The sequence below is a fragment of the Hippoglossus stenolepis genome, chromosome 14 (genome assembly GCF_022539355.2).
Source record: "Hippoglossus stenolepis isolate QCI-W04-F060 chromosome 14, HSTE1.2, whole genome shotgun sequence".
Classification (NCBI taxonomy): Eukaryota; Metazoa; Chordata; class Actinopteri; order Pleuronectiformes; family Pleuronectidae; genus Hippoglossus; species Hippoglossus stenolepis.
Genome location: NC_061496.1, coordinates 27,406,292 through 27,432,307, shown reverse-complemented (window position 1 = coordinate 27,432,307; position 26,016 = coordinate 27,406,292). Strand labels below are relative to the sequence as shown.

Genomic DNA, 26,016 nt, shown 5'->3' with positions numbered 1-26,016 from the left:
TGACATAATGTGCATAGTTTTGAAATAAAATCATTTTATATTTCTGTAATTGTATAGACATTTTTCCAAATACATGCCCATTTTTTCCCCCGCACACGCGCTTTACCTCCACTGCTAACTCAGGGGGAAAGGGGAAACACTGGACAGTATTTCGTTGCCCAGTAGGATTCTCAAATCATGTTTGATTTGATACAAATTAAATTGAATACAGTTAATATGATGTAAAGGATCTCACATACTGTTTTAGTGTACTGAACAGCATGTTGTTGGTAAGGAATTTACCTATCCACTGGTCAGAACACCCACTAAAAACAACTAACGCTCCATCATAATTATTTGGCAAGACAGGAAGTTGAGAGCGCTTCTCACTCTTTGGCACATCGGACATGACCTACCAGAAAAACATAAAGACTAACTCCATTACATTATATATCATTTAGCTGATGCTTTTATGCAAAACGACTTCCAGTAAGTCACCTCCTCTATTGGCAATGGGAAAAGAGTAAATTGCCTCTTTTGCGGGTTTACCTGTGTTTGGTATAAAAGAGGTGGAAACGGCCTCATGAATTCAAAAATAGGTTCCGAGTTTTAATCCTGTGTTTGCATGTACATTTTTCATTTATCTCTTGTTATAAAAGCAATATCTACTCTTGCTCTATGTTTTTATATCAAAATCTCTTTTCTTTTCTATTCCTGTAAAAGGATTTAAACAGTTGAAGTATTCATCCTGCACTCAGGGGCGTTAACTTATTCTGTATCTAATGATAATGTTTTCTGGAATTTTTAACCTCCTCAACATGACTAGAAATTCTGCATGGTGACAGGAGCACAGAGACCTACGCTGTCCCATTAATGGGTTAAGGCCACAGGCATGGGTGAAAGGGGTGATGAGAAGTCCTTGACAACAGAGCAGGCTGTTGTAATGGTATATATGGATACACATTCACACATTCAGTGCTGTTTGGCTGCTGTAAATACCAATCAATATCTGCCCCAATTCCCTCCATAGCTTTTTTCTTACTTGACACAAAGAAAATTCCTAAATATTAGGGATCAAATGACGCTGAGATCTGTTTCACAGGGTCTTTAATGTTTAGTCATCTATGAAGGGTTCAACTTTTTCAGTACTGGCTGCAGGCGTGTACATAAGTACTAGGTCATTGGGTCTGACACCACTGATCTTCAAACTCGCCCTTCATTTTGATCTCAACTACACGCCTGCAGTTTGTTGACTCCATCATGCACAGTTGTGACACTATCACGGTAACAAAATCTGTCCACAGACATATATACAGTTATCTTTATTGTCATCAACCTTTTTATTGAAATGGAAAAATACAGGCTGCTTGGGCTGAATTTTGTTATATTTATAAACATAATCCTGCTTTTTATATACTTTTACTGTGAATTGTAACATACATACATATATATATATATATATATATATATGTATGGACGCATACATCATCTTTCGGCGAAAAGCTTAGTCCATCGTTGGTTGTTTTGTTTTTCTGTCATTTTATTTTGTTGATACTGGTGCCAGGACCGGAGTCCAGTGAGTGTCGTTTTTTTCAGTGCTGATTGGCTTTCACAACATTGCGGCGCTCAAGAAAATGTGTAATTTAGCTGACAAGTCACACATCCATCCCAACATAAATACATGTATATACTGTGTGTGTGTAAATACTCAAAATTAAAAACTTAAAAGTATTATACAATGTCAGTGTTTGCATCTGTGCTGTGGCATGCATATGGAAAACTTAATGGAGCTGTTAGCTGCAGCTGAGGTCACATTCAGCCACCCTTCCGTCAACATATCACCCAACACCCCCCCCAACTGAACTAATCAATATCCATTCACTGACAACATGAGGACCCTGTGGTGTTAAAAAACAGTGAGCCGGATCAATGCATCATTTCTGCCTCTCATGCCTCTAACTGAAGATCAACCCATAACAGCCCATATATTACACCAGGAACATAGACACCTCTGTGCACTGTAACACTGACTGGGGCAGCAGCATGATCCACGGCATTAAAGCTGCTGCTTGAAAATAATTCACAAAGTGATAACGAGCGTCATAGGTGTTTCTATAGCCTCGGATATGCGACCGTTCTCTGTTGTTAAGAACACAGGGTTCAAACACACACTGAAAGTAATCGAGCCCTGTTACGAAGTTCCCTCTTGTCCGCATTTCAGCCAACAAGTCACACCAGCCCTTTTTAAACCTCTGTCGCAAGAGTGAGAGTGTTCTCCACATCGGAGACATTGTTAGTGCCAGCAGGGCATCAAACCCTCTGCAAACAATGTGGACAAGTTCATTTTTTAATGCTAATCATACAATTCAATAACGGTGAAGTTTAAGTACAGTTAATTTTCTACATGTTTTTTAGCTGCCCCTAAACAGATTTTTATTTTACTATTTTTATGTATATATAGTGTTTATTTTGTTATTTTACTTTTGTAAAAATTACTTATGTAAGAAAGACAACCTCCCTGCTGAAAACCAGAGAAACAAGATTTACACAGATTTATTTCCATTTACTACACTTTAAATGATAAATAAAACAAATTATTTTCGAATGCATGCTCATTTAATTTGTAGTGCCTGCAACTCTTGTATAGTTTACATATGTGTAAATGAGGTGGATAACATAAAAATTACTGCAAAAACAAGAAATACAGCTAGCATTACATCCTATTGCAGAGACTTTGCTCCACCCCAAAGACATTTAGGCTGACACTAACTGACTATTCATTAGAGACTTTAGTGATTCCATTAGGAATATGAGAGATGACATATTTGCAGTACTGTTGTCCTTCCATCTTGTGTGAGTGCATTGTGGTAAATGGTAGCAGACAGGCTGACAGGCAGAGCTTAGTGTGAGCTGCCACCCTGACACAGGGCCCTGACACAGGCTGATAAAACAACATTATGAAAACAACAAGCATTCAGCTAGAACAATAGTTTACCACAATGTCAAAAAATTGCTTACTTCACTAATGTAAAAACTCCCTGCAACATTAAAAACAGGACAGTGCCTTTGTTGTACTACTGTAACGTAAGCCTATTAAGGATAATTATAATTCGAGCAATGAAAAATGTATTAGGAGTATCAACATTTTCAGACAAGTATTGAAAAAGCAGTTGCTTGCACTTAGTCTGCTGCATCTATTCTTCAGGCACAGATGTGATGCATTCTGCCACACCAACACCGCAGACTGGATTTGTACTCTGCATGCGATTTGTTCCAATCACGTATATGCATTTAAAGGAGGATGGCACAAATAATAGAAGGAGATATGTTAAAACAAATACTGTTGAAGTTATTGAGGTCATACAATTTGAACAGATGACTATTCTAGGTACTATTCACTGTACATCAGTGACATGTATGGTCGTAGTGCAAAAAACAAACATGCTAAATATAAGCACTCAGACACACATATATATATATATATATATGAAACAAAACTGATTTAAACTTGAATGAATTTTTTTCTAGCTGCTTTCTAGAACAAACATTGACAAGGAGTTTTGGTTTGTGTTCATCAAATCTGAATTTAAACTCAACAACCATGACATAAAATCTCTACAGACTGCAACTACACTTTCCTCATGTTAACACATTTTAGTGTACATTTAACATCCAAATAAACAATATCTCTGCACATTTCTGCTGTAGAAACCCAACTTATCCTGTCTCTTAATAATTTTTTTGTTTTCACATGTACACATCTATTGTTTCTAAAAGCATAAAGAATTTGATATGTCAGATAATAATTGCATAAGTAAAATTTGAACAGAAACAGGTTTTCAATAGTGGAGTGGGAGCAAAGCTAAAACAAATGTTTTGCCTTGGAATTCACTATACCATCATTTAAATCTGGCACTAAGCAGCTCAATGATGCTTAACAACTTCTGTATTTACATGGTCTACTCTTTACCAACACACATGCAGAGACAAAGCAAGCTGTATGCAGCTCCAAATACAATCAGTGGATCATAAGACATACATCATAACACAAGACACATTAAGTTGTCGGTTTTTCAAAGATTCAAATCTCTTGTTTAATAGAACTGTCAAACGGTAACACTGTTTAACTTCCTGCTAAAGTTGGGCCTAGACTTAACCCAAATTACCCGAGAATCGGAGGAGAAATCTTGTCTGGAACCTTGGTGTGTGATGCGCCATTATTTTCCAATGTTGTACTCTGGGCGTTTTTTAAGATTATAGAGAAGAATATCTATTTGTTTGTATTTTAACCCTAATCTCCAAATCAGTATAGGTTTTTAAAACTCTTAGTAGTCTGAGCCCATCTTAAAAACTGCCTGCTGTTATTGTAATATATGTAATGGGCAATAACCTGTACTTTAAAGCGCTTTGAGTGGTCATCAAGACTGGAAAAGCGCTATATAAACACAGACCATTTAGCATTTGTTGTCCCACCATTTGTTGACTGGAAGCTTCGAGTTCCACTTCCTGCCAAAAACAGGCCAAGTGCTTCAGAATAAAAGCACCAGCAGATCTGCTTTGACTTGTTTCATTATAACAGTTCTTTATTTAACTTTATTGAAACATAACTCTATTTAACCGTATTTAATTTCATAACAGTACTTTAACTTAATTTACTTTTCATTTCAAAAGAAAAAAAGAAAAGAAAAACTTTTCAGTAGCATGGATAAAAGACAGAGCCAAGGAGTTTATAGCAATGATGTTGAAGACATAAAACTCCGACAGACAACTGGCATGTGATGTGCAATGTATTTGGAGATAAAACTTATTATATACATTACTTCTCTAGAAGTGTCTTATTCAACTTTTTATAATTGAAACAGATATCGAATCCATAAAAACATATTGAATTGGGAGATCTGCATATCGTCCCAGCCCTAGCCCATACAGGACAGTATGTAATGAATAGTTGTTTTTTTGCAATTAATCTCCACCCTTTGTTCCCTCTTAAAATATTACATGACAGGCTGTGCCCATTGTGCCTTCATCCATAAGTGCTCTAGGTGTCTCAGTTTTACTATATTGAAATTATAAATGGCTGGGTTGTACTGGAAAAACATTAAGGTTGTCGCTCTCACATTAATTACAATCACATCAGAATTCATTTTCTATTGAAATAAAACCTATTTGGTTTATGTTTATGAATCAAACCCCCACATTCACAAAATAACTGGAAATACAGCGCTGAAGATTTTGTCTCCGCCAAACAGTACATTTTCAATCTACATATGGCCACAATGATCTTGTCCTTTAAACTTTGAAGACCAATATCTAATCAGTTAATCCATGAGTCTAAATTAACATTTGTGCCAATTTTGAAAGGATTCTCTCAAAGCTTTCTTAAGATAACGCGTTCATGAGTTAAAACAATTTGGGAGCTCACAGTGACCTTGCCCTTTGACCACCAAGATCTAATCCGTTTATCTTGAGCTCAACTGATCATTTGTACTAAATTTGAAGAAATAACTCCAAGGCGTTCTTGAGATATTGTTTTCGCAGCAATGGAACAGGCGGACGGACAGACAGACAGACAAACCAAACAAATAATACCTCCAACCACTAGGTGTCGGCAGTTTGGGGGCATACAAAATCTCTAATTTGTACAAAACTGGTTATCAATACTTAATCTGACACTGACTGAAACTGAAACTGAAATGAAATGTCTCTGCTCCGTGCAGCAGCAGAATCACATCACAAAGTAAAGATTAGGATTTGGCATCAAAGGACACAATACCAGTAATTAATGGAGAACACTGCCCACACCTTGTAGTGCAGAGTGAAGCTCCCTGCAGTGAAAAAACGACAAAGATATCAGCATAGTTTCTCCATTCCACAAATGACTAGCCAACAAAGAATCTTTCCTGAAAAATATCCGGGTTTATCCCCCTCACCTACCTGCCTCCTTTGGGAGCCTCAAGGGGGCAGCTCTTCAAACTAACACATTTACACAATAATCCTATTAGAGGGAGAAAGTGCTGTCTCTCTCTCTCTTGATCTCGTCATCCGTCAATACCCCTCTATCTCGTCAGCCCCTCCCCTCTCCCTCCACCCACTGTCAATGCCAGTCAATAGGCTGCTCACTCTCATACATAAATTCAAACAGGCTCTACTGCAGCCACAAGCAATCTGAGTCAACTATAGCTGCAAAGAGCTCAAGATCACATTTATTTCAAAGGCACAAAGTGATGGAGGGCACATGTTCTTCTTAATGTGATGCTGTTCTCACTGGCAGCTGTGGCTCAGGAGGTAGAGAGGGTAGGTGGTTAGTTACGCAGCACATTCAAACTGCATTGCCAAGTGTCTTAGGGCGAGACACTGAACACCACCATGTATCGAAGGACAAAAATCACTGTGTATAAAAGCGCTGAATGAATGTGTGTGAAAAGGTGAATGCAAGTTGTACTATGAGCACTATGGGTGGTCGTTGTGCTGCTGTTCTCACTGCTATTCTTACTATGCTGCTGTTCTCAACTGTACTAGGGTTAGGTATCGTTTGGGTTTTTTCTTATAGCATCAGCAGCTGCCAGGTGGCTCCCCCAACTCGGCTATTGCTCAGAAATTTGCTGCATGTCGCGGTGTAGGAATCCTTTCCCCAAAGCCACATTTTTGAGCTTTGAGCTTTAGAGCTCTTGTTGTCATTTTGACTTGAGTTTACCAGCTAACTGTAGGCTAATGTTATGTGCTGCCAGAGCTGTAGAGTGTGTTTCCACCAGAGTTAAATGTAACGCTAACTATAGACTCGTGCTGTGATGTTTTTTTTGTTGCCTGTATGCATTTCCGAAATGAGGCACTGTAATCTGTGTTGTGTTTCAGTCCAGTAGGTAGCAGCCGTGTAGGGACATGTACGATTTTGGAAACCTAACCCTTTATTGTACAGCTTGACATTCACTAGCGATGTTTCAATAACGATACCAGCATCAGAAATGTCTCTCATCAGCGAGTACATAAATCTATTGTTCTAATCTAATACCACATAATTAAAGAAAATTTGTTAAACCCAGATAAAACAGAGACATTTATTTTCCTGGATATCACTTCTTCTTAGCTGGGGATGGAGGAATTTTCAATAATATAGCGTTAAGCCAGTGCAGCAGCAAACTTTGGAAACTGCATTCAAACGACACAATAAAACACAGACAGCCCCAAAGCAAGAGAGATAACCAAAAATTAATTTTGAAATATTGTACCTATACACCAACAGTTTTTGTTTTAATTTATTCATATTTATTTAGTTTCATAAGTTGCTGTGGAACTGTTTTATGCATTATTTAGTAGGGCTGAACGATTTGGGAAAATAATCTAATTGCGATTTTTTCCCCCAATATTGCGATTGCGATTTAATATGCGATTTTTTTATTTTATCCTCTTTTTTTCCCCCAACAAAACGTAATGAATGATTTAAATATGACCAACACAATATTAGATACATTTAGTGTAAAATATTCTTTCCCACATTTTACATTTTTATTTAACTGCTTACCAATGGCAAGATGTAATCTGTGCCCAAAACACTGGAGCCTCGTCCATTCATTAAGCCGTGCAGCCAGCACCATATTTGACGCGTTGTCCGTCGTGATGCAGACGTGTTTCTCCTCGTGGAGATCCCAGCTGGCAAGCCCCTCTCTCAGGCCGGCTGCAATATTTTCCCCTATGTGGTCGTCTGGGAAGTACGCAGCTTGTAGGCAGCGAGCTTTGAGGTTGAAATCTTCATCAATACAATGGACTGTAAGACTCTGGTAAGGCTCAGATGTGCGGCTTGACCACATATCAGTAGTAGTAGCAAAAAACTCCACCGTTTTAAGCTCCGCGGCGACTTTCTCTTTGCACTTTTTGTACAGCTCCGGTATGGCAGTCTGACTGAAGTATGTACGGGAGGGTATACTGTACCATTTATCAAGCGTATTTATCAAAGCCGTGAACCCAGGCTTGGTCACCGTGCTGAGAGGCACCATATCTTTAGCTATGAACTCGGTTATCGCCCGAGTGATTTCCCCGTGCCGTTTTGAATTGCGGTCATATAGAGTGACACTATCAAACATTTCGGTCAGTGATCCCTGTCTTGAGGTATTTGGCTTGTCTGGCGCACTGGTGCTCGGCATTTTGGCCATACAACTGTCGTACATGGTTTTATGGAATTTTTTAAGTGCTGGAACAAGTTTGTAGTGTTACCCCGTGAAGTAGCAACGGTAGCACGGCATGCTCTGCACAACACCTGACACTGCGCAGCATCATCTTTTTTGAAGCCAAAATAATTCCACACCACCGACGTGCTGTTCCTCTTCGTGACTAAAGTCTCAGTTGTGTCAATTTCTGACTGTTCCGTTGAGCCAGAGGCCATTGTAACAGGTTAAAGGGCAGCATGAAATGTTGATGCAGCCCAGTGCCCTACTCTCTTTCGCACGTTGTAATCGTGCACGTTGCGGTTAGAAAATCGTGTTTTATCATATCGCGATTTTATCGCAAATGCAATTAATCGTTCAGCCCTACTATTTAGGCATTTATATGTATATATATTTTATGTACTGTGTTTTATTTTTATAAATTGTGGTTGCATTTAAACAAATATGTAAATTAAGTATTTTTGTGTATTCCAGACTTTATTTATTTGTGTTGTTTTTCCAGTATCAACTAGATAATAAAAGAAATTCTAGAGCATTTATTGTCTTTATGTATTTGTTTTTCAAAGGGTTTAACCTGAGTCAGGCCGTACAACAATGATAGCAACAGCATCATCACTTCCATACAGGGTTAGTAGCATATATCTGTTGAAAAATATGTTATAAGTTGTTATTTTCTTTAAATACAGTGGTATACAAGGTTATGAACTTGGGTCTGATAATTGTGACTATTGCTTAAAGGTTCAGTGTGTGTTGCAGCTGAACACCCTTCACTTCACCCTCCCCTTCCAAACAAGAACGAGAACCTGTAGTAGCCTTTAGTTGTCATAAAAAAACGCAAAATGTGTTTAATTTCTCCAGTCTGGACTACTGTAAAAAGCATGGCAGCCTCTGTAGAGAGGACCCTCTCCCGATGTAAGTATAAGGGTTAGGGTTAGGGTTAGTATTTAAATATAAAGTAATAAAAAGTAGTAATTTCATGTTGATGGCTTAAAACATTCACGTGACAATTTATACTCGATGGTCGCGATATAGTCATTTTATACATCGCACGTGGTACAAGCTGCAATACAACGAGTATATTCGATATATCGCCCACCCCTACTGCACACAATGTCCAGCTTGCATACAATAAAAAGTTACAGTTACAGTTAGGACTTACTAATGACAATGAATAATTCTGAATTAGGATCCAGAGCATATAAAAGAATCAAGTCAATTTAAAAATTATAATACATGTCTATTATTCATATGATAGAAAGGGAGGATAAAATAGGGATTGTGAGGAGAATTAATCTGACTAATGGTTCAAGAAAGTCTGTCTGTCTGTCTGTCTGTCCATCCATCTGTCTGGCATGTGTAGAACAGGCACTGCACTACTACAAATAAAGCCATATTCCTACTACATAAAAAAAAAAAATAGAACATAGACAGATAATTATCTTTTTTTAGTGAGGCATGTATATCATAAAGATTAATTAAATTGCCATTACATTAATGGTTCTTTGTTTGGTTATTTTTCTTAATATTTAAGAGAAAATAATTAATAGAATTAACATTTATCAAAGCAACAAAAGAGTGCACTCAACAAGAAACAACAACATTCATGCCTGTATGAGATTACAGTGCAGTGTGCATGAAACACTACAATTACCTCAGCTTTTTTCAACTGTAGCCCACAATACCAGTGTTCAGAGAGACTACAGAGAGAGCAGGTGCTGGCTGTCTCAGCCTCAATGTCTACAAGATACATTATTCTGTTATACCAGTAAATTGAATATCACTTACCAACAGTGTTTGTTTGTAGCTCATTCCTAAAGATTCCCTGCACGTATGTCATTTCCCACAGGGCTATGAAAAAGGGATAGCAGTCAAACATGTCGTATTTCTACAATTAAATCTTCTGCTTGTTTATTGGGTGTTAATAGTTTGTCCTCACTGGGGGATTTTGTTGCACCTCTGGATAACATACACTGTCATCATTAGAGCAGGGATGATTTTTAAAATTTCTATTTGATCCATTAATCCTTAAATTCCCAAGAAAATTCATTGCATCTGGACCTTTTCTTCGCAAACATATACATCTGTTCTAAATGAAATAATTTACTAGATGGGCACTCAGAGAGTGCAAACATCTGCCAAGAATCAACTATGTCCTGATAAAACTACAATTAAATTCACTAGATCCAGATTTTTATTTGGATTTGCACCAAATTGCACGCACTCATAAAAATCAGACACCTAATAACACCAAGATCCTTGAATTATTCTCAGAGAAATCCATGAAAAAGCAAAAAATGCCCCATCTCGCTGTGATAAAGAAAGTGAAAAGAAATTCCTGGTTGCAATCCTTCATCTGTATCTGCATCAAAATTCAATAGGTTCTTTCCTGACCCGTACCGCATCCTTCCACCAAGTTTTTTGGTAATCCTTATAGTAGTTTTTGCATAATCTACTACTACTAAGAGTTAAACAAACAAACAAGCAAAAACATAACCTCCTTGGTTGTGGTTCAGTTGGGGCTGCATGATGTGTGAAATGTCAACTTTGGGGAAACTGGAGTTAAGGTGCACAAAGTGTCACAACATAAACTTAAACTGTGATGTGAGTGGCTCGAGCATGATGATATGATCCACTACAGACTTTTGGGACTCAGGATGGTCAGGAGATAATTGCCATCTTGTAGCGAACTGCAACAAAACTAGAGATTTTAACTGTGGCGATGTGATTGGGCAGTCTGTTGATTCAACTTTATTCAGTCTGAACTGGCTGATCACCTGTCAACACCAACAGCGCAGATGAATTTGGGAGCAGATTCTAAAGCTATGACCTCCGTAGGAACTCCGGAGAATTAGGTCCGGAAATTCTCCAGAGGTTTCCTTTCACACATATGCAACAACGCAGCAGGAGGTTCTCTGCTCAGATGAGTTCACAACAGCAACAAACCCTCCGGAGGATTCAGGTGAGGGTTGGTGCAGAAGGCAGAGGCGAGATGTATCGTATTAATTCTCTTGAAATCTTTGTCGTCTTCTATGTGTATGGCTCCGCTTTATCATGCAGAGATATTTGTTTTCTTTTGTTTTTTTTTTCCTTTCTTTCATCTGTTGCGTGGTTGAAGTGTCACCAACTTGCTCAAGATGAATCCTGAGGTGGATCTCCTGCTGTGTGCTCACATCAGCCCCTCCTGAGTTTCTGTGGAAAGCCCACAGAAACTCAGAAGGCTCTAACTCAGACATTTGCATTCACATATACACCTCTTCCGCAGAAACTGTGGAGGATCTCCGGAGTTAAGTGCATGTCTGAAAGCAGTTTAAGTGTCTGTTGACGATTATGTAAGTGGTGCAGCTGTTACTGGTGTCACTGAAGCTGACGGCTGTCTTCTTTCCTACATCCTTATCAATTCTCCTTCAGTAATAAGACGGTTAAGTAAGCATTTCTTTTTTACTTTTAAATCAAAGCCCATCTACAGTTCATAAGACGCCTGAATGTCATCAGAGTTATCTGAAGACATCTTCAGGGTAATTTCCCCAGACTTAATAAAATTCTTGTACAACATTATCAACTGTTTTCACAGGCTGATCAGGACAATGTCTATATTATAGAAACATTATTTACCATCAAAACATTATGTAACAAGTCATTAAATTACAACAAGTAAAATCATTTCTACAACTATCGTCTTGTCTTAAAAATGCATATTTACCATAGTTTTCACCATATTGTGTTTTTGCTACCTGTTTGTCAACCACAATTACACTTCTAAGCAGACTCTACATGTGTATTTTTACTTCATGTTTATAAAGTGGGTAGAAGTGGAGACTCATCGTCCATCTTTAAATAGTCTTTGGTTGCTCCCAGGCATTGGTAAACCATGTAGGGTGATGTTGTGAGATGATAATAGCTGTAATATTAATGTATAATCTCAGACGTGCAACATTGCAAATATTTCAGCAGGCTGCATTGACAATCATAATTCATTTAATCAGTGCTGCTCTTTATGTCCAGTAAGTGCCCAGCCAACAGTGGCTCATCAGTCACAGCTAGTCCAGTCGTTCAGAGAGATCAGTTAGTTAATGACTACACGGCAGAGGAGAGAACAACAATGTTTGGATATATAGTTGTTGTTGAACCCCCCCACCCTCAGCAAACGCTCCTGTAGAATACTTGATCTCTTTATTTCCTCAAGCAAGATATGCTGGAGACAACATGAGTATATGTGACAGATATGGCAGCAGCTTAGTGGCTCAAGCATGATGATATGAATATTTCAACCATGTGCTGCTAGCACAACACACAGGCTCGGTGCCCCACCCTACAGGTTGGATCAAATGTCAAACTGCCAGATTGCCAGACACGAAGACACGTGCAGTGTGGAATTGTCACGTGTGGTTTGATAGATCCTGGTTCAGCACCGATTATCAAACCACTTAGGATCCGTGCTGTTAAAGAGCATCAGCTGATGATATTCCTCATACCTCTACAGTTCTTCACCGACCTCAGGATTTCTTTTATTCTTCTTAGGCATTTCCACTGCAACCACAAAGAGCTGAAGAAGAATTCCTGAGCACAGCATCTGTTAAGTGTGACACTAGTGACACTACTCAACAATCATGCTGAGAGAACAACTGGACACAATATCTTCACTCACAGCAGCTCAACAGACTCCAAATAAGAGCAGCTTCAACACATGCTGAGACTTGAGCTTAGACAGTAGCTGCGATCAGACTTGCACTGCATTAACCTCCATGGCTCATATGTATATGCCCAGGTTGAGTGCAAACATCAAATTGATTTGACAGTTCTTGAAAGGCTAATTTGGGGTTTTGATGATTAAAGGTGCCATCAAGTGTCAGACATTTGTTGTGTCAGAAATACATTTCTTCACTAATATACAACAATATTTCACAGCCCATGTAAATAAATTCAAACAAGTCAAAGACACTGGCGGCTGGTGAAACACGCCTCACTCCACCTTGATGAGATTGGCCACATCGCTGAATAATTGCATACAAATAGAGCTGGGCTATATGGGAAACAATCTTATCACAAAATCTTATTTTTCATATCAGTCGATATTGATATATATCGCGATATAAATCAAATAACCAGAAAATATTTGCACATTTGTGTTTATGTACATTGTTCTTTTTAAGTACAAACATTTTTTGTTATGCACAAACAGATTTCACTTGCTCTTACAATCATCCTGTGCCACTGCACTTTACTTCATACAAACCACTACAGTGAAAAGGTGTATATAATGTTCATACTCAGCTTTTTTTAATGTAATTTATAGATTTTTTTAAAAAAAATTTTAATTCTATTGCCTTTTTATATTTCTTTATTCTCTTGTCTACCTCATTCTGACGTGCCTGCTGCTGTAACAACTGAATTTCATCAGCACCACTACACTGAGGTGTATGACTCCACAGGTCAACAAGTGACTCTGCTCCTCTGATGTTTTCTAATCATCACACTTAGAACTGATCTTTATAAAAACCTGCTGAATTCATATTTATATTCCAAAGAAACACAAAGTAAACGTCAGTCCTGTATATGTCCTAATAACTTATGATCAGCGCAGGTCAGGAGGAAACAGACTCAGTCAGGATGTCCGGACCTTTGAGCGTTTGTCCTGAAGCAGCGCTGGTTATAATTATTCAACGTTGGAAAACCCGCTAAAACTATGAAGATAGCGGATAAACATGATTGTGTTGAGTCACTGCATCGATGCAGAGTCGCCCACCTCTTTGCAAGAGACCAAACATTATCAACGGTGCTGTTCCTTGGCTATGTGCTGTGTGCGCTAACCCAACCTGATGTGGTTGTAACTCTATTCCAGCCACTTGATTGGTTTGGCGCGGCGCTATTCTCATCATCATTGGCTCTTTGTGTTGTGCACCAAAAACATGGATGGGATGAGTTCCATCGACGTTATATCGACATGTCTTAAATTTCTATCGAGGAAAAGTTATACCGCAATAATTATCGATATTGTTTTATCGCCCAGCCATACATACAAATAAATTAAAACATCGAAGAATCATCTGATACTTTGTTCACACACATTTTTTCAAATTTCAGGTTTAGACGTGTGAATTTTCAGTCAAAAATCAGGATATCAGTTAGAGAATCATTTTATTCCTTTCATCCTTTAGTGATAGTAATAGTTCTGCTAAGTGAAAAAGGCCAAAGTCTGCAGCAGAGAGAGTCCATCCCTCACACAAAACTCTGCTGAAAAAGGCTGAAATAACTTGTTTGCATTCCTGGCTTTTTTTCTGCTACGCATCGAAGTCACTGAGTAACACGTAACATGTAGCATGGATGCCTACCGGCAAGTTTAGCTGTAATTGGTACAACAGAACCATCACAACTGTTTCCATGGCTACAGCTGGCTACAGGAAGCCTACAGTAAGGGGCGTGACATTGCTGGTACACACTCTAAGCAACAAACCAATCAAACAAGAGTGGGCCAGCTGACCAATCAGAGCAGACTGGGCTATTTGTGAGCGTTTCAGATACAGGATGAAAAGAGGCGCTGCAGCAGTGACTGATGAGCCATATAATGTCTAAATAAATAACAATAATGTCTAACAATAATTAGTAATTCTAAAATATTACAGCATGTAAACCTGTTCTAGCAGAGCCCTGAATTTAAAAAATGAACCAGTACATGGAAAAAATTAGGGCACTTTAAATATGTACAAACCAACCTTGTATCCTAGAACTGGTTTCCAACTAATTTGTGAAACGAAATATGTTTAGAGTGATACGCGCTGCCAAACATAATGAGGAGATGTTGTTAATTAATGTATCAAGCATGTAATTGTGTTTGCCACCACAACCTGAGAAAACAAATTAGTACTCACCAAATAAAATTAGGGCTGTACTGAATCTGAAACAAATGGTATCCCTGCTTGATTATGGCAAAAATCATAATCACGATTATTTTGATCGATATTGTTATCCTGATTAATTAAAATGATTACTCATTGACTTTGTTTGGAAACATCACGCATTTATTGAACTTTAAAGAAAAATCAACCATTTTGGTGCTTATGTTAACAGATTACACTTCTTTTATTGTCTTAATCACCCTCCCATGTCTGGGTTAGGTTGCCGAAAGCCCACAGCAGCCAACCCGCAATTGTCAGAAGAAGCAGAAAAACACAACCATGTGTACAACGAATCACACAGCAATCTTTTGGTTGACTGGAACACGGCCGCACACACAGTCCATGTTTCTGGATGAGAAGTTCTTGATAAATCAACCGAGATTCTTCTATTTATCTTAAGTTGTAAACTGCACTTGCTGTTACCATGGTAGTCACGTCTTCTATCGAGGTGGGACACAACGCTTTGGTGATGTCACTTGTGAAATCATGAAATGTCCCGCTGCAGCTTAATAGGCACTGAACTAGTTATTTTAACCAACAACTTCATTGAGTAATTTTCTTTATTTGGTTAATATCTTGACCTTTAATTTGCGCCAGCTTACCCCACACACACACACACACACACACACACACACACACACACACACACACACACACACACACACACACACACACACACACACACACACACACACACACACACACACACACACACACACACACACACACACACAGAGTGGTCATCCTCTAACCAGAAAGTCGGGCAGTTCAATCCCAGTCTTCCCCATCATGCCGAAGTGTCCTTGGGCAAGATACTGAACCCTGAATTGCCCCTCATAGAAAAAAAAATGCTGCCCGTAGATGGCAATAAACTGTACTGTAAAGCACTTGGAGTGGTCATCAGGGCTAGAAGAGCGCTATATAAAATACAGACCATTTACTATTAACCCACACACTATCACCCAACCTCAACCAATACATGAGCATGCTCTCGGTTAAGCCTGTGCTATGCTTTCTACATCTGCAAGTATGCAAGGGTACAATTGTGTGTGGAAAGTGGGAGGAGGTCCATCCCCACCCTTACTGCTACAGTTCAACTTTAAAAGAATACAAAGAAAACGGAAAACAAAGCAGCAGCTCCTCTTGCATGGATGTCCATATTTTAATTTAATTCGTGGTTAGAATTTATGGTCCTCCCAGCAGAGTATAATACAAACAGCTGAACGTGTGTGTAACTGAGGCATTTAACTGACTGACCACATGTACTTCTGATTTATGTGGTTTTCCATGGTAAAAGATGAACAGATACACTTTGTCAAAAAGATTCAATAGCTACATTTTTCTGATAAAAATCACAAATAGGCCACTGCTTGTCCAGAAAGTGGTTTCATGAAAGTCATTATCTCCACAATGGACCTTGGTCCATCTGCAATATGTGATCACCAGACCAAACGCTGTCTCATCAGCCATCAATTATTACTGTGAATGATGATTGTGCATTCTGACCATACCAGAGGGATAAGGGGAAATAAGGCTGTGATGTGTCAGATAAGACAGTATTTGTGTAATGCTCCAGAGGCCACGGGGCCGACCTGCAGTAGTGATTTACATGAGGCCCAACAACCCCTGCAACACAAATTTAACAGCCATCAATTATTAATTCAGTCTTATGAGCTGGCTTGCTGCTAGAGAGAAACAGCCATTGTCTATATTCCAGATGTGGCCCACACCCACACTTTAACGTAAAGAGACATCATTTTTAGAAGACCTTTTTCTCATCTTATGCTTTGTGACACTACAGTGCACGGGTTAGGTAAAGCTAGACTGTGTTCTCTCTGTGGTAACACAAAACTCTATTCATATTACAGATGTTCTAATTGTGTCCTTGGGCAAATTGTACATTTAAGGTACACAACATGGGAGCATTGTTCAGCATCATTTACAAAGATGATACAATAAACTGAGCGATTGTCAATCCATTAGGTTGGAGTTTTAATCTTTGGTTGTGGAAGAAGATATAATATATTAAATCGAAAATGCACAGACTTTACTGATTAAAACGTGTGTGGCAGGTCATGGGCTATTACACAGAGCGAGGTCACTTGAACCTGGAGGATCTGTATGGGAATGTGGTGAGAGGTCTTCACTCATTAGGACACTGAGTGTGAAAGCAGGAGGTCTACAGTGAACCCACGAAGGCTACATGAGGTGGTGTTCACGGGATGGTGCCACACTTCTCTATTTCCAGTGCCTCCTCTCATGGGAGGTGCCTCCATCCATCATGTGAGGGAGGATGAGAATATAACCGGGCGAGTCGAGCATCGACAGCCGCGGATAATGGCTCCAGCCTCGCTGCTAGCATCCCGCTAGAGGAGCAGGTTAGCTGCATTCCAGCAAAGAGACGGAGATTTAGACCGACAGGTGCAACAGCAGCAGCAGCATCCTCCTCCTCCTCCCTCCTCCTCCTCCTCCTCCTCCTCCAGCCGAGCAGCCTCCTTCTACCGCTTCTGCCACCTTCACTAATGTCAGCAAAAAAACGCCCAAGACGACAACAGCCAGCCCACAGCGAGCGGCAGACAGCGAGCCTCGACTCTTATACGTGTTCTTCATTGTGAAGATTGTTGAAACGAGCGAGCGGGCATGAGCGCAGAGCAGCTAGCTAACAGCCGCTCCAGCGCGGAGAGCAGCCGGAGCGCGGTTAGCCTGGTCGCTGAGCTGGCAGCCTCCCTCCCTCCCTCCCTCCCTACGGTCCGAGGTGACACAGCAGCGGGCAGGAGGAGCAGCGCAGCCCGCGTGTCGGTACACTCACCTCTCCGCCATGTTCCCGACGCTCCTCACAGACTGGTCACGGTAAATCCCACTGCGTCTCCCATGTTGCCCACATTACCGTCGCCGCAGTCAACGAGTCACCCACTGCCAGTCCAGTGTGAAGCCCTCAACAATTACCCCCACCACTTCCGGTTCTTACCTTAACAATAAAAGCTTGTCGTCGCCTGTGCAACTGAGGCCCATCAAATATCAGAAAACATGTATGAAATACGACAATTAGGCAGAACTCCAGTTTTATGTTACACTCTAGCATTCATATAGAATTATTTTGGACTGATGAAAAATAGTTTGTTCGAAAACTCAATCAAAGTAGTAAAAGTCGTAAAGCCTAATGTTTACAGTTTATATGTGTTAAATATGTCATTAATCATCATCCAACAGACATTACATAATAAATCATGATAAATGTAATATTATAAATATCAAATGCATTATTTATTACAAATTGAATGGATAGCATTTCATCCCACATCATTCCAAAATTGTTTTATTCCTCTACAGATTCTATGCCACAGTGTATTTAATGGGACCACAACATTGTACTTGTATACCTGTGTAAGTGAATGTGAAACATATAACATAAGACATAAAAGGCAACCTGTGCAGAATTTATATAAAGATTTATATTATGTTTGATCAGTTTTCTCACTATAGCAACGCAGTTGTTTTGGTCCGTACACCCACATCAGAAGGTAAGAGGCCGGTCAGCAGAGGTTGGCCCCACATTTCCCCGTAAAATGAGACAATATGGAAACCGCAAATGTTCCCATCCAGAGTTTTATTCTGAAGTTAATATTCGAGAGCTTCTGGTGTTGATGCTGCTGATTCTATTTGACTTGATGTGCAAAAGAACGAGTGCAGCTCGTTTCAGGTGGAGATGCTCTGATGTTGACTGAAAACGACATTACATATGAGATTATTGCGTGTAAGACGCCACACACACACACACACACACACACACAATTTGTATTCCCGTGTTTTTTCGGTGGAGGTGTCACCAGCCAATCCCAGTATGCTCCGGGGCACCGTGGAGAAGTCTTCGATGGCTTTCACCCAGGGCTTCCACAGAAACACAGACACTCCCTCTGACAGCCTACCTGAGGACTGTGTGGAGATGTTCACCCATGTGAAATCGCCATAGTGAGGAGCAGGAAACACCTTAGTGACACCCAGCTATTAGTAACCACAGCTGTGAAAGAGCTGGAACATGACAGGTTGTTCTCTTTTCAATCTGAACTTAACACAGACCCTTTTGGTTGGTCCCAGGTTCAGCTGAGCCTTTAACTTTGATCTGAACATGCTACATGCCAGCAAGTCTTAGTCTCATTCTTAGGTTTTATAAAGGATTCAGAATTCCAGATTGTGCTCTGATGCTTTGAACTCTGACCTGGAAGCTCAGCCCACACCTCTGTCTAAATCTGCAGTGCACTCATTGTTTTCTGTCAGTACTCGCTCACATGTTCTGTATTGAGTTGACTTTTTCACAACTCTACATAGTTGGCACAACAGCAGTCAGTCATCGTGGACTAAACATCTCACTGCTTGGACACAAAATGCATTCAGTGGCAACAGCTTTCAGATTTCATCAACTGCTTCCTCACTCATAGACAACAGCTACAGTCAAACCTCTGTGTATTTACACTCCCTTTTACACATTTACACACTATGTTAAAACAATATACTAATGTTCAGAATCTAAAATCAGTTACACAAAATAACAGGATGAGACAGACATGTGATGCATCTAAAATAAATGATTCATACTCATACAAAAGATGAGTTCATACTCATACATGATGGAGGAAGAGCTGTAGTATTTATTGTAAGAAACAGCTGACTGAAATGGGCTTTTCTATTCTGTAAGTTGAGCATTTGTGTGCAGTTGATTAAAAATATAAATTGATATATATTGATATATATATAAACATGTGTGTGTGTGTGTGTGTGTGTGTGTGTGTGTGTGTGTGTGTGTGTGTGTGTGTGTGTGTGTGCGTGCGTGCGTGCGTGCGTGCGTGCGTGGTGCGTGCGTGCGTGCGTGCGTGCGTGCGTGCGTGCGTGCGTGTAATGCTGAATGTCCTGACTCAGAGTTTGATTGTTTTCATTCGTAAAGTGAAATTCAAACATTGCCACCTATAGTTAATATCAAAATCATTAAATATGCCAAAAAACATCAAATATATAAAAGAATGAATATTGCAAATCATACAGTGAGTGAAATACAACATTAATGTGATTACTAATAATTTCATTCACTTTCATTTCAGTGAGATTTGATTTAATTTAAATTAACATCTGTTCAGTTTATGATACCCTTGCAGTGGTTGAATTGGCTTGAATTGTATGTTTGTGAACAAAAGAGGTCAATTCAATCCCATTCAAAAATAATAATAAAAAAATGACCTAAAACTTACCTTAAAGTTGGACTCCTGAATGCAGTCAGTGAAAGAAGTTGAAAATTCTGGTCTGCTTTGTGTTTCCTCAGGTAAAAGATGAAAATGGAGATCCTTCACCACAGATTGCTGAGAGCTGATAGGAACATTCAACAGATTTAGTTTGTCTTCTGCAGGTGAGGCCTTGAGGCCTTTCGCTCCTCCCCTTTGAATATTCCCCCCAAAAGTGATTTCCTCATTTACTTCCTTATTTCACAAAAAATGGTTTACTTTAATTAGTACCAGAATAAATGTATAAACCTCAGCGTCTTTATATTATGGTCAACACGAGCCTGTCCGTGATACCATTAACTATAAATGTGATTACTGCACCTCTTCAAGGATGTCAATATTGTGAATACATTTGTATTTATTCATAACATTGAATTTTAAGTCATTAAAATTCTGTAAAGGTGTGTAATTTAAAAGCAGCCATGCCAGACATACAAAGTCTGGGAATTTTACCAATGTATTGGTTTAATCAGAGTTTCTGTCAATAGCAAGTTCCTGTACCTTTTGTGTTTTCTAATGTGAAGTCAAATGTTTTTGTTACATTGAGATTTTTTGCATTCATCACTAAAACAATACAAATTACAGAAATGGAATGTCAGGAACCTGTAGACTTTGTAGCCCTGGAGGCTAACAATGATCATGTTACTGTAAATCATTAAATAAAAAGCCCAAAACGTCTGCCCATTGAAAATATGATGATCAATATTGCTGTGGCAGATTGATTTGTCCACTATGTAGGCCTAATCTTACAGGTTTCCAAGAAGGAAAATTAGAAATTAAAATTAGCTGATCATATTTACGACTATGAGGAATTTAGTAACATGGGGGACCTCTGCTGGCCACTTTGGACCATCTCAACTCTATTTGGGAAGGAGGACACAGACGATTTCAATATATATATATTTAATTAGGTAACTAATATGTGCTGCGCTAGGTATTTTATGTCTAAATGAAAATAAAATGGATGTATGTATGTAGATTTATTGACACATTATGTCATGTGAATTTACATGTTTATTTGTCTATCTAACATTCAAATTCTACTCCATTGGCCTTAATTTTGAAGTATTTACTTCAACTTTATGGTCCTGTGTCTGCCTTTTTCAAGCATTTATACAATATGGAAAATGAAAAGAGTACGTTGTATCAAACCCAAATCTATTTTTTCATTGTAGATTTGGAACCACACTGGTATTAAATAGTGAATAGCAATACTCATACTGAGGCTCAAGAGAGGAGTTACAGGTGAAGTCTGGAAAAACAAAGCTGGGTCTAAAGAATTTCTGTCAATTTTCAATCAGTCAGTCAATCAAACTTTGTTTGTACAACACTTTTTATAGAGGTTAGTGCAGTTCACAATTGACTAATGAATAGGAAATTTGACAAAACAATAAAAACTGCTCACAGTGAAACAACATAGAATAGATTTTAAAAGCTAAAAAAGAAATAAAACATCAATGAAAAGAGAATGAAAACATTTAATAATATTAATAGACAGATGAAAAGGAATCAAATTCACAACAGAGTTCACGTTGTTGATGTTCATTCAATATGAAAATTGACAGGAAACCAATGTAAAGACTTCAGATGAGGAGTGATGTGATCTCTTTTTCTGCGCCTGGTCAACACTCTTGCTGTAGAGTTCTGAATCAGCTGTAAGTTATCAATGATATTTCAAGGTAGACCAGATATTAGGGCATCACAGTAGTCCAGCCTGCTGAAAGTTGCTGTGTGTAGAATTTAGTGACATAAAGTGGTGAAGTTGCATGATGCAGCTCACCTCAACCTTCAGTTGTCATAAAAACTCAAAGGTGTTTAGTTTGTCCAGTCTGGGCTACTACAAGAAACATGGCGGCCTCCATAGAGAGGACCCCCCCTGATGTAAATAAAAAGTAATTCAATATAAAGGGCCCATTCTATGATAAATTAAACAACAATTTGTATAATTTAGATGAAACACACTCATGAAAACATCACTAGGATTATTTTATATAAAATTTCTGTCAATAGATCCCTTTCACCTAAATCTTACACACTGGACCTTTAAAGTAAAAGCATGTTTCAGTTTTGCAGACGGTAGAATCAGAATTTGACAACAAGATCTTCCATCCATGGTTCCAAACAATCTCACTGGTTGTGGTGGTGTGATCTTATGAAGAATGTTTAATAGCAAACCTTGGGGACCTGAATACCAACCATTCATTACTCTTACAGTATTACGGATCACCATGTGGATATCTGTATGGCAACAGTTTACCATCCTCTTTGGCTACTTCCATTATGATAATACTCCATGTGACAAAGCAAATATCTGTGACTGGATTCATGAACATTACAGTGAGTACAGTGAACTTCAGTGGCCTCCTCAGTCACCATATCTGAATCCAGAGGAACATGAATATGCAGCTGGCAAATGAAAATGGAGCAGAACCTCAAAGAAATGTTTCCAACATATTGTGGAATCCATGCCACAAATAACCGAGGATGTTTTCAGTGCAAATGGACACTGTGCTCAGTATTAGGGTGGTGTTAATAGCACTTCTGAGTCTACAGACACATTTCTCCTGCTTTAGATGCCTCCCAGCCTCTCCACCCAGAAACGGTTAACAATTGCCACCTTCTGGTCATTTTGAGCATTGTGTTTTCTGAATGTAGTCTCCATATACTAGGCTTTCAGAAATTAATATTAGATTGATCTACATACAACATACATCCATGTATAACAATAATAACAATAATAATAGTGAGTGAGTGAGTGAGTGAGTGAGTGAGTGAGTACTCCACAGCCATATCGCCAGCAACAAAGGAATGGACCTAAGTGGAGAAGGAACTCATGGCCAAGTCGTTAAATGTGCTGACTTATGCCCCGGTGATCCATTTGCTATAAAAATCCCCAAATGGGGTGATGACAGAGACAATCAAAGAGGATTAGCGATGTTAGATGTTCGTCAGTGCTCTGGACCCTGACGAACATTGTGAAATTCATCAAGAATTTCCAGTTCCATGAAATCTATTGTCTGGCCTTCGAAATTCTGGAGCATTTAAGGCCTGACCAAAGAGAATGATATGCCACTGTGTCTTGGTGAAATCTGCCCTGTGACCCAACAATTATTGGTGGCATTAGAAGCACTCGAGAACATTGGCGTCATTCACAAGGACTTTCAGGATCAAGCTCTTTGACTTTAGAGAGGCTTGTCCAGTGAACCAAGTGAAGGCTGGAATGACTATACTGCCTCTTGCACTCAAGGCTCCAGATGTGGTCTTGGGCCTCCCCTTGTCAGAAGCTGTGGAGATGTGTGAGGAAGGCTGTATAATGGCATTGACTTCTTCCCTCACAGCTGTAAATACGACTGGATGAAAGTTCTGATGTACTGGCTGGGCGAGGTATGACCTGATGGCCTAATAACCGCTGGAAAATACAGCCTCAGAATATTTTACCTCAGATCAGGATGTAGGGTGAGGACGAAGGAGGCCAGAGGAATATGAGGATATATCTGGTCTCAGGTCATTCAATTTCAAAACGGGTTTTGGCTTTTGATCTTGTAGGATGCAGTAGAGATGGCAAGAGAAACTAGACGATCACAAGTATGAAGGAAGGATGGCATTTTTAGACTTGTCTGAATCTCAGCGGTGGGCAGAGGATTTCTCCCAAAGAAGCCCTTAACAACTGTTTCATAACTATGGCTCACCTGGTAGAAGAGATGGAAACCAACTCTGACACATACACAGCCTTTCCTGTCATTAATGTTCCATCCATGTGTTGTATTGATGAATCAAATGATTCAAAGAGGACTCCAGTGCTGAAGATTCCAACACTGGAAATGTAATATTTGTCTCCTCAGGCATTAACACTTCGAACAAAGAAAATGAACTGCTTAGAACATTCCACTTGTGGTAACGATGAAGATGGTGAAGAGGTCACCACCTCGGAATACGATGCAGATGTGGAGGATTCCAGATTTGAAGATTCCAACCATAAAACTGAGAATTCAAAGCCAAGTCTTTAAATGTTGATGAAGATTTCGCACTTTTTTAAACAGTGGTGCTCCAGCTGCCATCAGACCAGTTGATGCTGATGATCTCAAGACTGGCCATGATGGAGCTCGTGGGAAAAAAAGATTTAAAGGTCCAGTGTGTCTATTTATTTTTTGCTAGATTTATGTGAAAGGGATCTATTGACAGATATTTAATATAAAATAATCCTAGTGATGTTTTCACGAGTGTGTTTCATCTAAATTATACAAATTGTTGTTTTATTTACCCTAAAATGGGTCCTTTATATTGAAATATAATTCAATATTTACATCAGGGGGGGTCCTCCTCTCGTTTTTATGAAAACTGAAGGTTACCACAGGTTCTCTTTCATGTTTGTAAGGGGAGGATGAGGTGAGGGGTGTTCAGCTGCAACATGCAACTTCACCACTTTATGTCACTAAATTCTACACACTGCAACTTTAAAGCCATCTGCAACATTTTCTGCAGAATTAATAAGGAAGTGGTTTTCATCTCTAAACCTCCAAAGAACTAACTGCCACAACATAATAAATTCCCAGCCCTGTGCCCGAGTCCTCCAACATGTATCTAAATGAAATTCAAATTATATAAAAAACATTCAAATTGAAACATCTTCATCTTCTTTGATAATTTGTTGTTTGAAGTAAGTTCTGCTGTCTTACAAGCTGTAATTTAACTGCTTCATTGACATAGTTATCCATTGGATGCAGTGGTCATTAAGATGCAAGTTTAGTTAATTCCTTTAATTCATTAGCCATTATGTGTATGTAAAATGAGTTGCTCAATCACTCAAAATAGCTCATATTCACGAGTCACAATTTGTCTCATAGTGTTTAACAAGGTTAACATCCTCTGCCCTTAACCTTCAACAAGAGTAAGGAAAAACTAACAAAAAAACATGTGAAAAACATAGAAACCTCAGACAGAGCCACATGTGAGGATCCCTCTCCCAGGACAGACAGAAGTGTGATAGATGCTGAACACATCAACAAGTTTACAATATTTACAACATTGATTAGAAGAAACAGTTTTTAACATAATGGAAGGTGTGTCAGTGTTTAAAGCATTTATGTATAAGAAAATGTCTGATAGAGATGAAGGGAGCAGCAATGAGAATTGAAATGAACATCTGTGAGTGTAGTGGTGTAAAACCCATAGGCACTGGTCTACAAAGATGTGGAATAAACTTATATATTCATATGAGTCATCCTTCACAATATTCTGCCCTGGGTGGGTGAGTGCATGTGTGGTGCATACCAAGAGAACCGTACTGGCCTGAAGGCTTGACTTTTACAGTGAGGGGGTTCTGTGGGGGGGATTTTGCTGCTATAGTTTGGGTCCACCTGTCTCCTCAGAGAGAGGAGCCACTGCAAATCAATACAAACTTATTCTGACTGATCACTTTTATCCTATGATGGAACATTTCTATCCTGGGGTCTCATCCAGGACCACAATGCCACCATCCATAGGGCATGAGGGGTCAGTGAATGGTTTGATGATGTGAATCATATCGGTGGCCTTAAATCTCTCAACATCTCAACCCAGGTGAACACTGACATGGGACTGGAACTGACATGATGAGAGCTCTCTCCACCAGCATCATCACGACATCAAGGGAGGGATTACCTGCTAGTAGACTGATGTTCATCTCTCCAATACAGTTCAAGAGAATACTGAAATTAGCGATGTCCTTAAAATGAA

At 39.2% G+C, this 26,016-nt stretch overlaps 1 protein-coding gene across 1 annotated transcript in view; it reads right to left on the bottom strand.

Moving 5' to 3' along the window:
- arhgap39 (Rho GTPase activating protein 39) overlaps window positions 1-17,971 on the bottom strand; it is an 82,035-nt gene extending 64,064 nt beyond the window's left edge. Inside the window, exon 1 of the mRNA XM_035177212.2 lies at window positions 17,841-17,971. Within this exon, the coding sequence (XP_035033103.1) occupies window positions 17,841-17,851 (11 nt within the window). The 5' untranslated portion in view covers window positions 17,852-17,971. The remainder of the gene's footprint in view (window positions 1-17,840) is intronic.
- Window positions 17,972-26,016: the final 8,045 nt, after the last annotated feature.